The sequence below is a fragment of the Entelurus aequoreus genome, linkage group LG05 (assembly GCF_033978785.1).
Source record: "Entelurus aequoreus isolate RoL-2023_Sb linkage group LG05, RoL_Eaeq_v1.1, whole genome shotgun sequence".
In the NCBI taxonomy this organism is placed as follows: domain Eukaryota; kingdom Metazoa; phylum Chordata; class Actinopteri; order Syngnathiformes; family Syngnathidae; genus Entelurus; species Entelurus aequoreus.
Genome location: NC_084735.1, coordinates 87194276 through 87209571, shown reverse-complemented (window position 1 = coordinate 87209571; position 15296 = coordinate 87194276). Strand labels below are relative to the sequence as shown.

General features: G+C 39.0%; 1 protein-coding gene across 1 annotated transcript in view; it reads right to left on the bottom strand.

Annotated features, from left to right (window-relative positions):
* The window catches only part of heatr6 (HEAT repeat containing 6), a 46523-nt gene that overhangs the window by 25832 nt on the left and 5395 nt on the right, over nt 1–15296 (bottom strand). The window contains 6 exon segments of the mRNA XM_062049248.1: nt 914–1143; nt 8305–8466; nt 14605–14706; nt 14768–14882; nt 14955–15070; nt 15130–15270. Coding sequence (XP_061905232.1) covers nt 914–1143; nt 8305–8466; nt 14605–14706; nt 14768–14882; nt 14955–15070; nt 15130–15270 — 866 coding nt within the window.

Sequence of the window (15296 nt, the reverse complement as noted above, 5' to 3'; positions counted from 1 at the left end):
CAAGAATTAAAAAAATAAATAAAATAAAAAAATGTTTTTTTTTTTTGTTTTTTTTTAATGAAATCAACATAAAAAACACAATATATACATTCTATATCAATATAGATCAATACAGCCTGCAGGGATACAGTCCGTAAGCACACATGATTGTATTTATTTATGTAAAAAAAAAAAAAAAATTATAATAATTTATTTTTTATTTTTTTAAATACACCCCCCCACCGGTCCGTGGGACAAATTTTCAAGCGTTGACCGGTCCGCAGCTACAAAAAGGTTGGGGACTACAAAAGGTCTGCTCCGCCGCTCCCAGTCTGTGGAACGCTTTCCCTGACCACCTGAGGGAACCACAGACTGTGGATGCTTTCAAAAAGGGCTTAAAAGCCCTTCTTTTTAAAAAAGCCTTTTTTTAGATAAATGCATACTAGTTATAGCTATTTGGCTATTCTAGTTTTTATTTTTATTTATTTCTTTATTATCTTTTTATTTGATTTTTTTAATACTCTGTAGCACTTTGAGATTGTTTACTCAATATAAAGTGCTTTTTACAAATAAAATCTATTATTATTATAGTTGTGTGACAAGGCTATTATTATAATAATAGTGTTACATGTGGCCCTCAATAAAAAGGAGTTTGACACCCCTGACTGAGGAGGTCTGCTACTTGGCGCAACTGCAGTTTTGTGTCAAGTCAAAACCTTTTTATCACCAAAAATGATCCCTGGGCGCGGCCACCGCTGCTGCCCACTGCTCCCCTCACCTCCCAGAGGGTGATCAAGGGTGATGGGTCAAATGCAGAGAATAATTTCGCCACACCTAGTGTGTGTGTGTGTGTGTGACAATCATTGGTACTTTCACCTTAACTTGGTGTACCTAATGAAAGGTCCTGTGTGTGTTGGGTTCCACGTCCTCGTACCTCAACTTGCTGTGTGCGCTGCCTTCCGGGTCGGAAAACTCAGAGTCAGAAGTGCAGCGCTTCCACGAGGGGTACAGCGAGACAACGGAAGATTTGGCTTCCGCGTCATTTCCCGGTTTGCGAGACGCCGGCTGCTCCGCCTCCGCGTCGTCCTCGTCCGCCTCCATCCGTCCGCGCTCCTCCGCGTTGGTCTTCTTCGCCTTCCCCCTCGACTTCCTCTTCTTGTTGCTCTAAGAGAGAAAAGGTGGTGAGCGAGTGTCGTCACACCAGTACAGTAAACCAGCACTTAATGGAATCATCGTGCAGCGCTGAATAGAGCAAAGTAAGAAAATACGATATATCGACATATCGCGATATATCGACATATCGCAGGTTTGTCTCTGTGCGATATAGAAATGACTATATGGTGATATTGGAGTATACGTTCTCACGCAGTTGCTTTTAGCTGCGGGCATTACACTACAGGCTCTTCTCACTCTTTCTTGTCTCTCCTTCTCACAGAGACGTAAAACAAGCGCACCTTCCTACATACGTCACATACGTACACGCCCTCGCGGAGCAGAGAGGTAGCGGCATGGGTAACGTTAGCTGTGGTGCGAGTGGTAATACGAGAGAAAGGAGGTGCGAATCTGGTAACAAATGAAGGAAGAAGAATTAATTCCCAAGAAAAACACCATCGTCTGGCGGTGGTTTGGCTTCAAGCGGGAAGATGTCGAACAGACAACCGTAATTTGTCAAGTGTGGGGCAAAAACGTTGCTACAAGAAGTAGCATTACTGCTAATTTGTAGCATCATTTGAAAAGTCACCCGCTAGAGCAGACCTGGGCATTCTGCGGCCCGCGTGAGGCCAATCATAAATTACAAAATAAATTTTAAAAAGTATCTATGTCGAGTGTGCAATACAACGGTGCTGCTTTTGTTTTGAAAATCGTTATTTGTATTACTTCCGTGTGGACGTATGCGCATGCGTGATTGTGAGTGAATGTGAACAGCTGCAATGACAAATTACAAAATAAAGTTGAAAAAACGTCTATGTCGTGCGCGCAATACAACTGTGCTGCTTTTATTTTGAAAAGTATTATTTATGGGCGTGTGTCCGTGTGTAACCTGCGAGTGAAGGTGCACATGCAGCGACAAGTGATGCACGCTTTACACCCGAGACGCTAAAAAGAGAAAAGTTGATGAGGAATGGCGTGTTTTCAACAAGACATGGACTGCCAAGCAACGTTCCCTCTAAGGCAGTGGTCCCCAACCTTTTTGTGGCTGCGGACCGGTCAACGCTTGGAAATTTGTCCCACGGACCGGTGGGGTGGGGGTGGGTTTAAAAAAAAAAAAAAAAAAACTTTTTTTTTTTTTTACTTAAATAAATACAATCATGTGTGCTTACGGACTGTATCCCTGCAGACTGTATTGATCTATATTGATATATAATGTATATATTGTGTTTTTAATGTTGATTTCATTTAAAAAAAAAAAAAAAAAAATTATTATTTTTTTTTTTTAAATTTCTTGTGCGGCCCGGTACCAATCGGTCCCCAACCACCGGGCCGCGGCCCGGTGGTTGGGGACCACTGCTCTAAGGTGCGTGCCTGCGCAATTGCACACTGCTCAAGCGTCCTCTGTGCACAGCAAATATATGCCGCGCACCAAATCAAATCCCATCTGAATTCTAAACAAAATAAACTCATTTATTCTGTGTCATTTTGCAATGCAACTTTGAGTGACAGTGACAACAAGCGGCCCTAACGGTGTTCGTCAACACCGTTCAATTATTGTAACGTCTATCGAGATGCTTCGAGGACAGGAATTATATCCATCACTTTATTGAGCAAAACTGTTTATATTGGGACATAACCACACTAAAAACATGAGTAAAACACTTCTATCTGGAAAAACTCGTCATTTTCTTCCGTACAAACCAGGCCAAAAGCAACTTGTCATCTGTCACCAACACGCATAGCACTAAACCACTGGTGCGTTTATGGCCACACAAAAAGTCGGACAAGTCAAACACCACACAAAGTTACACTATGACTCCTCAGTCATACGTGTGCTTATTTTACTGTCATTTATTATTCATGTTAATTTATTTATATTAGTCATGGAATGCTGTTACACACACTATGTTGAAGTATTACTATTATTATTAATTATTATTATTATTTATCTTACGGTATACATCAAAAATAATATTGAACAAAATTGATTTGAAATATTGTGGATGTGGCCCTACAGCAGTGCTCGGGTTGCTCATGCGGCCCCCGGTAAAAATTAATTGCCCACCCCTGCACTAGAGTATGAAGAGTGCTTGAAACTCCGCATGTCAACATCTCCGTTCGGTGCCACACCAACAAAATGCCGAGGCAAACATTTCCACATCAACACCGTATGAAAAAAATAGTCAACAACAGAAGGAGATAACGTCCGCAGGAACCTACCACATAGTGAAGGATTTGATTTCCTATTATGCAGCTCATTTTTATTTGACACTTATTGAAATATCTTGTGTGACATCATGCACAAAAGTGCACTTTATTTGTTTTTAACTATTGTAGTGGCGTTCTGTACAAAAAGTGCACTTTAAAGGCCTACTGAAAGCCACTACTAGCGACCACGCAGTCTGATAGTTTATATATCAATGATGACATCTTAACATTGCAACACATGCCAATACGGCCGGGTTAGATTACTAAACTGCCATTTTAAATTTTGCGCCGAAATATCCTGCTGAAAAGGTCTCGGTATGATGACGTTTGCGCGTGACGTCACGGATTGTAGCGGACATTTCGGGACAGCATGGTGGCTAGCTATTAAGTTGTCTGTTTTCATCGCAAAATTCCACAGTATTGTGGACATCTGTGTTGGTGAATCTTTTGCAATTTGTTTAATGAACAATGGAGACAGCAAAGAAGAAAGCTGGAGGTGGGAAGCGGTGTATTAGCGGCTGGTGTTGTGCCGGATAACGCACCCCCGCCGTAGAATGCACCCCCTGACTGTTGTGCCGGATAACACAGCTGGTGTTTCATTGTTTACATTCCCGAAAGATGACAGTCAAGCTTTACCATTGGCCTGTGGAGAACTGGGACAACAGAGACTCTTACCAGGAGGACTTTGAGTTGGATACGCATGCTTGTGGAGAACTGGGACAACAGAGACTTTTACCAGGAGGACTTTGAGTTGGATAGCAGACGCGGTACCGTGAGTACGCAGCTGCGGCTTCCAAACATCTGATGGCTTGCCCGTACGTGCGTGCCGCTACGTGCATGTCACGTACGTAACTTTGGGGAAATATATGTGTTGTATGAACTTTACGGAGGTGAACGGTACTTTGGGCTGTGGGATTGAGTGTGTTGTGCGGGTGTTTGAGTTGTATTGGCGGGTTATATGGACGGGAGGTGTTTGTTATGCGGGATTAATTTGTGGCATATTAAATATAAGCCTGGATGTGTTGTGGCTAATAGAGTATATATATGTCTTGTGTTTATTTACTGTTTTAGTCATTCCCAGCTGAATATCAGGTCCCACCCGCCTCTCACAGCATCTTCCCTATCTGAATCGCTTCCACTGCCCTCTAGTCCTTCACTCTCACTTTCCTCATTCACAAATCTTTCATCCTCGCTCAAATTAATGGGGAAATCGTCGCTTTCTCGGTCCGAATCGCTCTCGCTGCTGGTGGCCAAGATTGTAAACAATGTGCAGATGTGAGGAGCTCCACAACCTGTGACATCACGCTACTTCCGCTACAGGCAAGGCTTTTTTATATCAGCGACCAAAAGTTGCAATCTTTATCGTCGATGTTCTCTACTAAATCCTTTCAGCAAAAATATGGCAATATCGCGAAATGATCAAGTATGACACATAGAATGGATCTGCTATCCCCGTTTAAATAAGAACATTGCATTTCAGTAGGCCTTTAATTTAGTGTTGTTTTGATATGTCATCTTAGTGCACAAAAGTGTTTTCAAATGTCTCTGACAATCTTGCACTTTCTGCTTGGAAATGACATGAATGTTTGTGCCACTGCTTAATAACTGTTTCATAAATACACTTTTAGTTGTGGTTTCCCTCTCTGCATGAAAGTTTAAAAGTAGCATATATTAATGCAGTATGAAGAAGAATGTTTTAATTAGAGATGTCCGATAATATCGGCCGATATATGCGTTAAAATGTAATATCGGAAATGATCGGTATCGGTTTTTTTATTATCGGTATCGTTTTTTGTTTTTTTTTGTGTTTTTTTTAAATCCACATAAAAAACACAAGATACACTTACAATTAGTGCACCAAGCCAAAAAACCTCCCTCCCCCATTTACACTCATTCACACAAAAGGGTTGTTTCTTTCTGTTATTAATATTCTGCTTCCTACATTATATATCAATATATATCAATACAGTCTGCAAGGGATACAGTCCGTAAGCACACATGATTGTGCGTGCTGCTGCTCCACTAATAGTACAAACCTTTAACACTTCATTTGACTCATTTTCATTCATTACTAGTTTCTATGTAACTGTTTTTATATTGTTTTACTTTCTTTTTTATTCAAGAAAATGTTTTTAATTTATTTATCTTATTTTACAATTTTTTTTAAAAAGTACCTTATCTTCACCATACCTGGTTGTCCAAATTAGGCATAATAATGTGTTAATTCCACGACTGCATATATCGGTTGATATCGGTATCGGTAATTAAAGAGCTGGACAATATCGGAATATCGGATATCGGCAAAAAGCCATTATCGGACATCCCTAGTTTGAATGTAGACACATAGAATCATCATACTGCTGTGATTATATGCATCAAGTGTTCATTCAAGGCTAAGGCAAAATATGGAGATATATATGGTGTATCGTGACATGGCCTCAAAATATCGAGATATTCAAAAAAGGCCGTATCGCCCAGCCCTACGATGACGTGAGCATGAGTTAGTACATTCATATTTCACAGCGTTCATCGGATTGAAACTGTTCTTACGACTAGTTGTTTTGGCGTAGAGTCATTTTTAATTATGTTTTTGTTTCATCAGTAATGACTTTCATCGTGCCAAAGGCCCAGTGTTCACGTCCCAGCTGATACAAATGTAACGAAAAGTCTGTAAATGTGTATATTTTTAATAATTGTTACCATCGACAATGACTTTTTTATCGAGTAACATCTTATTCCATGAATGGCTGCGTTTTAGTACATAAAACGCATCAATTTAAACTTTTTTTTCCCAGCATGTGCTTGCAAATCTACAGGTTAGCTATTAATGATACAGTATTGTGATTATTGTTTATTTTTGAATGTGCAGATTTGTGTTTTTGCCATAAAAAAAACGGGGTTTTTCTTTAACGAGGAGGGCATGAAATTAAAAAACCAACAACTTTATCGTCAGATAAATCTGATGTTGATTTAGAATAGAATAGAATATATCTTTATTGTCCTTGTACAACGAAATTGTAAGCAAAACTAATTTAGTGCAAATTCATAACAACACATAAGAACATAGATAAAAATAGCAAGCACACATTCTCGTCTTGTGTTCAGCGACACCATTGCTCTCGGGTAAAATGTGTTCTTAAATCTGTTTGTCCGGCATTTTATTGTCCTGTATCTCCTGCTAGAGATTTAAGCGTTGAAAAAACAGGGTACAAAACAGTACCAACTATCAAGTTCGGTTGCGCCATTTAGTGTCTCGCGGTTGATTCCAGAGTGGGAAGAGATGTTTTCAAAAGGGACCGTAGTCAGACCAATGTGGTCTGTGAATGATGCAAGGCAACACCGCTAATGCCACAGCACCTTAGCTCACCCTTTAGAGCACAGCTGTAACTTCCTGCCATTAAACCTGCAGAAAACAGGTTCCTCTATGTTTACATTTTCACACTTTGCACTATTTTTATCACGCTTTATGAAGCCTTTCTTACATATTCCTTATTTTTGCACCTTCATTTTAAGAGCTTATTGTTAAGAGTTCAATGTGAGTTTACTATTTTGTTTGAGTGTCCTCCATGCTTGTGTTGACATTCCTTTTGTGCCTTGATAGAGGAAGTTACATTTGAAATATGTAAAAAAATGAAATATATAAAAATAAAACAACATAATATAAATAATATATATAGTGTAAAAATGTAAATAAAAAATTCAATAATAAATAAAAAATGAAAAATGACCAATAAAAATGGCTACATGTAATATATTTTCCTCCTGCTCCTTATTTACTATCAATCATAAAAAATATCAAAAATGACCGATATAAAACACTTACATCGTGATACGGTTGTCAGCCATATCGCCCCATTTGTTTTTCACAAAATAGTGTTTACGTATTGAATATAAAGTCGTCAGAATGTGAGTTTTAATAAAGACCTTTCATAATTATAAACGTGTCATGTTTCCCTTTACTTCAAAGTGTAAAGTAGAGATTAGCGGAAGTGGACAATAATAATCACAATACATCATTAATATATTTTAAAAAGTGTTATTACCTGACATCTTTGACAATGAAAGCATGATTGTAACGACCCACATTTTGTGTTACTAATGCGTTAAACAGTTACAGAACGCTCTCCCTGACCACCTGAGGGCACCACAGACTGTGGATGCTTTTAAAAAAGGCTTAAAAACCCTTCTTTTAAACAAAGCCTTTTTTAGATATATGCATACTAGTTTTAGCTATTTGGCTGTTCTAGTTTTTACTTGTATTTATTTTTATTTTTTTTAATATACTGTAGCCCTTTGAGGTTATCTACTCAATGTAAAGTGCTTTTTACATATAAAATCTATTATTATTATTATCATTATTATATAAACATGGAAGTGTAGCTCCTCTCCCCTAAATTGCAAGTACTCCTAAAACAGGAATACGAACTCTGTATTCATACAAAATAGAAAATCTGGCAAGACACCAACGCACTGCAGGTATTTTTTTAATTCTCTTTAAAAACGTTTTCTTATTGAGCGGTTTGAAAAAGAATCATTTAAAAAAAAAAAGTTAATTTCAGCAAATTAATTGTTTTGTCACTTTAAAAATGATCTGTCTAGAATACACTTATTAATGAGGAACAATGATATTGTTCTGCGATTGATTTTGAGTGAACTGAGGACAAGATTAATCGCGATTAAATATTTAATTATACATTGCGGGGATCGAGAATGAATACTGAATGGAATCGTCATCCAGGAATAGGAATCGGATCGACGCGTAAAAACCCTGAAGATTCAGCCCCTGAATGAAGGGCATCTACTGGGGGGTTAAGCCTGGCCTGTCTTCAAAAACAAGTGACGCTTCTGTTTCCAACTTGAAACAAGGCTCCTTGAATGCACCACTTTTATGTGATATGAGAAGCAAAAGTGAAACTTGGACATAACTTTGTCTGATGGAGTGTTTACGCCAAACAGCTGCCTCACCGCGGTTGACGCCTTCCCCCCAGCGCCCGTGGCCGCTTCCGTGGGTGTTGGTGCTTCCGCCGCCGTGCGTGGGGAGGGGCTCTCGTACTGAGGAAGAGGAGCTGGGTAAAGCACGGACGGCCACTCCACGCTGACGCCCGGAGCTCCTTGGAACATGAGCTTCTGTAGGGACGTGGAAATCACACCTTAGTCTCGTTTGACAATATTTCTCTTCATTCATACGTGCAAGACAAACTGAATTGGGCTCATTAAAGCAGACAATGAAACTCCACCAGGTTGTCGTGTGTAGTGCTTTAGTTCCTGTCTTGTGCTGTTATTTTGGTGACCCTTCCTTCCTGTTTTCCTGTAGCAGCTACACTATTGCCTGACCTGCTTTGTGTTAGCAATCAAGAATATTCAAGTTGTGCGTACGCTGTCCTTCTTTGTGTGGACATTGTTGATTGCCATGTCATGTACGGGTGTACTTTGTGGACGCCATCTGTGCTCCACATGCTGTAAGTCTTTGCTGTCGTCCAGCGTTCTGTTTTTGTTTACCTTGTAACAAGTTCAGTTTTACTTTTGTTTTGCATAGCCATTCCTAAGCTTCAGTGCCTTTTTCCTTTCCCTTTTGTTCATTTTTGCTTCAATCATTGCATACCATTTGACTTGCACGCCGTCTCCCGCTGTGCTCTGCATATTGAGATCACCACAAACCATCCTCGACGTATTCAGACTTCTACAAAGCAATGAACTACCTGCTGCCACCTACTGATGGTTCTCTATACAGCAGTGGTCCCCAACCTTTTTGTAGCTGCGGACCGGTCAACACTTGACAATTTGTCCCACGGACCGGGGGGGGGGGGGGAGAGTATTTTTTAAAAAAATGTTTATATATATTTTTTCCATAAATAAATACAATCATGTGTGCTTACGGACTGTATCCCTGCAGACTGAATTGATCTATATTGATATATAATGTATTAGAGATGTCCGATAATATCGGCTATCGGCCGATATATGCGTTAAAATGTAATATCGGAAATTATCGGTATCGTTTTTTTTATTATCGGTATCGTTTTTTTAAAATTAAATCCACATAAAAAACACAAGATACACTTACAATTAGTGCACCAACCCAAAAAACCTCCCTCCCCCATTTACACTCATTCACACAAAAGGGTTGTTTCTTTCTGTTATTAATATTCTGCTTCCTACATTATATATCAATATATATAAATACAGTCTGCAAGGGATACAGTCCGTAAGCACACATGATTGTGCGTGCTGCTGCTCCACTAATAGTACTAACCTTTAACACTTCATTTGACTCATTTTCATTAATTACTAGTTGCTATGTAACTGTTTTTATATTGTTGTACTTTCTTTTTTTTTCAAGAAAATGTTTTTAATTTATTTATCTTATTTTATTTGATTCATTTTTTTAAAAAGTACCTTATCTTCACCATACCTGGTTGTCCAAATTACCGTAGGCATAATAATGTGTTAATTCCACGACTGCATATATCGGCTCATATCGGTATCGGTTGATATCGGTATCGGTAATTAAAGAGTTGGACAATATCGGAATATCGGATATCGGCAAAAAGCCATTATCGGACATCCCTATAATGTATATATCAGACCTGGGCATTGTGCGGCCCGCGGGCCGCATCCGGCCCTTTGTACGTCCCTGTCCGGCCCGCGTGAGGCCAATTATAAATTACAAAATAAATTTTAAAAAGCATCTATTTCGAGTGTGCAATACAACGGTGCTGCTTTTGTTTTGAAAAGCGTTATTTGTATTACTTCCGTGTGGACGTATGCTCGTGCGCGCAGCGGCAATCTCAAATTACAAAATAAATTTAAAAAAACATCTTTGTCGTGCGTGCAATACAACTGTGCTGCTTTTATTTTGAAAAGTGTTATTGTGCGTATGTCCTGTGAGGGAAGGCGCACAGCGACTAAAAAGAGAAAAGTTGATGACGAATGGCGTGTTTTCAACAAGACAAGTAAAGGTAAAGCTGTGTGCTTATTTGTGGTACACACGTTGCTGTGTTTAAAGAATATAGTGTAACGACCTGCTGAAGTAGATGTTGTCTTCTTGAGTTGCGTAAATGAGGAGTGAGGAGACGTGCGTGTGGAAGGAACGAGATAAGTTGAGCTGTGTTAGTATAGCTTGCTCAATAAAAGTTTAAAAAGAGCGTCAGACTTGATGTGCACTTCTTCTGGACACTACAATTGGTGGCAGAAGTAAAACTTTGCGCATACTGCACTGTTTGTGTGCTACGTCATCGGGAGGTACGTGCCACGTGAGGAGCTCGCCGCAAAGTGAGAGAGAGAGAGAGAGAGAGAGAGAGAGAGAGAGAGAGAGAGAGAGAGAGAGAGAGAGAGAGAGAGAGAGAGAGAGAGAGAGAGAGAGAGAGAGAGAGAGAGAGTGTTTACAGGTGCAGCCACGCTGCTTGCCACGGGGGGAATTCCGCCCTCAATGAAGACTCCCAGGTTTGATGGCAAGGCGAACTGGGAGGCATTTCATCCCACTTCTGACATCAATTGTAGCGTCCAGAAGAAGTGCACACCAAGTCTGATGCACTTTTTAAACTTTTATTGAGCATGCTATACTAACACAGCTCAACTTATCTCGTTCTTTCCAAAAGGAAAACCAATCCTCACTCCTCATTTCCGCAACAGCAACGCTTCCTCCTTCTTCGCCAATCACCTTACAGGCGTGCTACGTTCACAATGTTTTCTTATCTGGTTAAATAAAGGTTTTACAACAAAGAGGATGCAGGATAAAGTGACAGAAATTGAAATTTTTGTATTGTAATATACATCAGGAAGTGTTGTGTAAGAAAGTGTTAAAAATAAAACCATCAAAAGCCATCTGCTTTTGTATAAAGATAAGTTAGGTTAAATGAAAATATTATTATTATTATTATCCATCTTACGGTATATCAAAAATAATTTGAGCAAAATTTAATTGAAATATTGTCAGTGTGGCCCCCCAGCAGTGCTCAGGTTGCTCATGCGGCCCCCGGTAAAAATTAATTGCCCACCCCTGGTATATATTGTGTTTTTTATGTTGATTTAATAAAAATAAAAAAAACGTTTTTTATTTTTGTATTTCTTGCGCGGCCCCGTACCAATCGGTCCGCGGCCCGGTAGGCCCGGTGGTTGGGGACCACTGCTATACAGCACAGACTAGAGATGTCGGATAATGGCTTTTTTGCCAATATTCTGATATTGTCCAACTCTTAATTACCGATTCCGATATCAACCGATACCAAAATATACAGTGGTGGAATTAACACATTATTATGCCTAATTTTGTTGTGATGCCCCGCTGGATGCATTCAACCAGTGGTCCCCAGACCCAAGTATTAAAAAAAATAAAAATAAAAATTCTTTTTTTTCTGTCTTTTCTTATCCACTTTGTACCGCTTGCTACTCACGGTGTCTCCTAGCCGCTCTGGCAAATCATGTTGTCTAAAAATGCATTTTCTCATCGATAACGTGACATCATATATATATATATATATATATATATATATATATATATATATATATATATATATATATATATATATATATATATACATACATATACTTTGAATTAGGGATGTCCGATAATATCGGCCTGCCGATATTATCGGCCGATAAATGCGTTAAAATGTAATATCGGAAATTATCGGTATCGGTTTTTTATTATCTGTATCGGGTTTTTTTGGTTGTTTTTTTTATTTTTTATTAAATCAACATAAAAAACACAAGATACATTTACAATTAGTGCACCAAGCCAAAAAACCTCCCTCCCCCCATTTCTTTCTGTTATTAATATTCTGCTTCCTACATTATATATCAATATATATCAATACAGTCTGCAAGGGATACAGTCCGTAAGCACACATGATTGTGCGTGCTGCTGCTCCACTAATAGTACTAACCTTTAACACTTCATTTGACTCATTTTCATTCATTACTAGTTTCTATGTAACTGTTTTTATATTGTTGTACTTTCTTTTTTATTCAAGAAAATGTTTTTAATTTAGTTATCTTATTTTATTATTTTTTAAAAAAGTACCTTATCTTCACCATACCTGGTTGTCCAAATTAGGCATAATAATGTGTTAATTCCACGACTGCATATATCGGTTGATATCGGTATCGGTAATTAAAGAGTTGGACAATATCGGAATATCGGATATCGGCAAAAAGCCATTATCGGACATCCCTACTTTGAATGTGTTCTTTAAATAAAAGTTGGTTAAAAGATTTCAGTGTAAGTAGTTTTAGAAAATGTTCAGCATATTTAAAATGACCACGATTATAATGATAATCCTGATCATTTTGGTCACAATAATAATAATAAATGTTCATACCTCGTCAAGATTTATGCTACTACCGCACACAGCGTTGAGCTAACAGGAAGAAGCCATCATTTGAAGCGTCAGTGTGAGTTTTTCATGTTAGTAGGGATGTCCGATAATGGCTTTTTTGCTGATATCCGATATTGTCCAACTCTTAATTACCGATACCGATATCAACCGATTCCGATATATGCAGTCATGGAATGAACACATTATTATGCCTAATTTGGACAACCAGGTATGGTGAAGATAAGGTCCTTTTTAAAAAAAAAAAAAAATAAGATAACTAAATTAAAAACATTTTCTTGAATAAAAAAGAAAGTACAACAATATAAAAACAGTTACATAGAAACTAGTAATGAATGAAAATGAGTCAAATGAAGTGTTAAAGGTTAGTACTATTAGTGGAGCAGCAGCACGCACAATCATGTGTGCTTACGGACTGTATCCCTTGCAGACTGTATTGATATATATTGATATATAATGTAGGAACCTTGCAGACTGTATTGATATATATTGATATATAATGTAGGAACCTTGCAGACTGTATTGATATATATTGATATATCATGTAGGAAGCAGAATATTAATAACAGAAAGAAATGGGGGGAGGGAGGTTTTTTGGGTTGGTGCACTAATTGTAAGTGTATCTTGTGTTTTTTAAGTTGATTTAATAAAAACATTTTAAAAAACCAAAAAAAACAAACCGATACAGATAATAAAAAACCGATACCGATAAGTTCCGATATTACATTTTAACGCATTTATCGGCCGATAATATCGGCAGGCCGATATTATCGGACATCCCTAATTCAAAGTATATATATATATATATATATATATATGATGTCACGTTATTGATGAGAAAATGCATTTTTAGACAACATGATTTGCCAGAGCGGCTAAGAGACACCGTGAGTAGCAAGCGGTACAAAGTGGATAAGAAAAGACAGAAAAAAAAGAATTTTTTATTTTATTTTTTATTTTAATTTTAATTTTTTTTAATACTTGGGTCTGGGGACCACTGGTTGAATGCATCCAGCGGGGCATCACAACAAAATTAGGCATTATATTGTGTTAATTCCACCACTGTATATTTCGGTATCGGTTGATATCGGAATCGGTAATTAAGAGTTGGACAATATCAGAATATTGGCAAAAAAGCCATTATCCGACATCTCTAGTCTGTGCTGTATAGCAGTGGTCCCCAACCACCGGGCCTACCGGGCCGCGGACCGATTGGTACGGGGCCGCGCAAGAAATACAAAAATAAAAAACGTTTTTTTAATTTTTATTAAATCAACATAAAAAACACAATATATACATTATAGGGATGTCCGATAATGGCTTTTTGCCGATATCCGATATTCCCCAACTCTTTAATTACCGATACCGATATCAACCGATATATACAGTCGTGGAATTAACACATTATTATGCCTAATTTGGACAACCAGGTATGGTGAAGATAAGGTACTTTTTAAAAAAAATAGTAAAATAAGATAAATTAATTAAAAACATTTTCTTGAATAAAAAAGAAAGTACAACAATATAAAAACAGTTACATAGAAACTAGTAATGAATGAAAATGAGTAAAATGAAGTGTTAAAGGTTAGTACTATTAGTGGAGCAGCAGCACGCACAATCATGTGTGCTTACGGACTGTATCCCTTGCAGACTGTATTGATATATATTGATATATAATGTAGGAAGCAGAATATTAATAACAGAAAGAAACAACCCTTTTGTGTGAATGAGTGTAAATGGGGGAGGGAGGTTTTTTGGCTTGGTGCACTAATTGTAAGTGTATCTTGTGTTTTTTATGTGGATTTAATCAAAAACACAAAAAAAACGGTACCGATAATAAAAAAAACGATTCCGATAATTTCCGATATTACATTTGAAAGCATTTATGGGCATCTGTACATGTTAGCATAAAAAAGGTGGAGGTTGGCACCTTCAGGGCGGCCAGCACCGATCCCACCTCCTCGCCGCCGCCAAACTTCCACTTGCCACCAGAGAGACAACAGTGAAGTCCTTTCAGCGTGGACTGTGTCACCTGCACGCACAACACGGCGAGTCAGAGGCGGGCTTGATGGCGCGGACACCATCATTCCCACCATGCAGTAAAAGACGTCGTCGGTGTCGGGGGGTTTGGGCGCCTGCAGCGTTCTCAGGAAGACGGAGAAACAGGCGCTCTTGTGCTCCTCGTCCAGCGGCGGCTGACCGGGAATCCTGACAAAACATGTTTACTTCCAAAGCGGCGTTGTGGTCTTTTTGTCGGCGACACGCGGACAGTCGGCCCACCTGAGACAGATGTTGGCCATGCAGGTGAGAGCCACGTGGCGTAGGTCCATATCTGGCTGAGTGGGGGCGCTGTAGAGCAGCAGGACTCCGTCCTCGCCCAGCAGGTCGTTGAGGTGCTGCGGACGGAAGCGACACTGAGCATCGGCGGCCGTCGTAGCGGAAACAAGAAGGCTACCTGGTGACACTGGGGCCCGTTCCCGTAGACCACGGTGGAGAGCGCCTGCAGGACGCCGGGGTGCGTCCAGGTGCTGCACACCTTCAGAGCTCTGGTGACGTAGTTCAACAAGACGTCCAGCGTCTGCTCGTCCATGATCACCTTGTGCAGCAGATACATTTTATTAA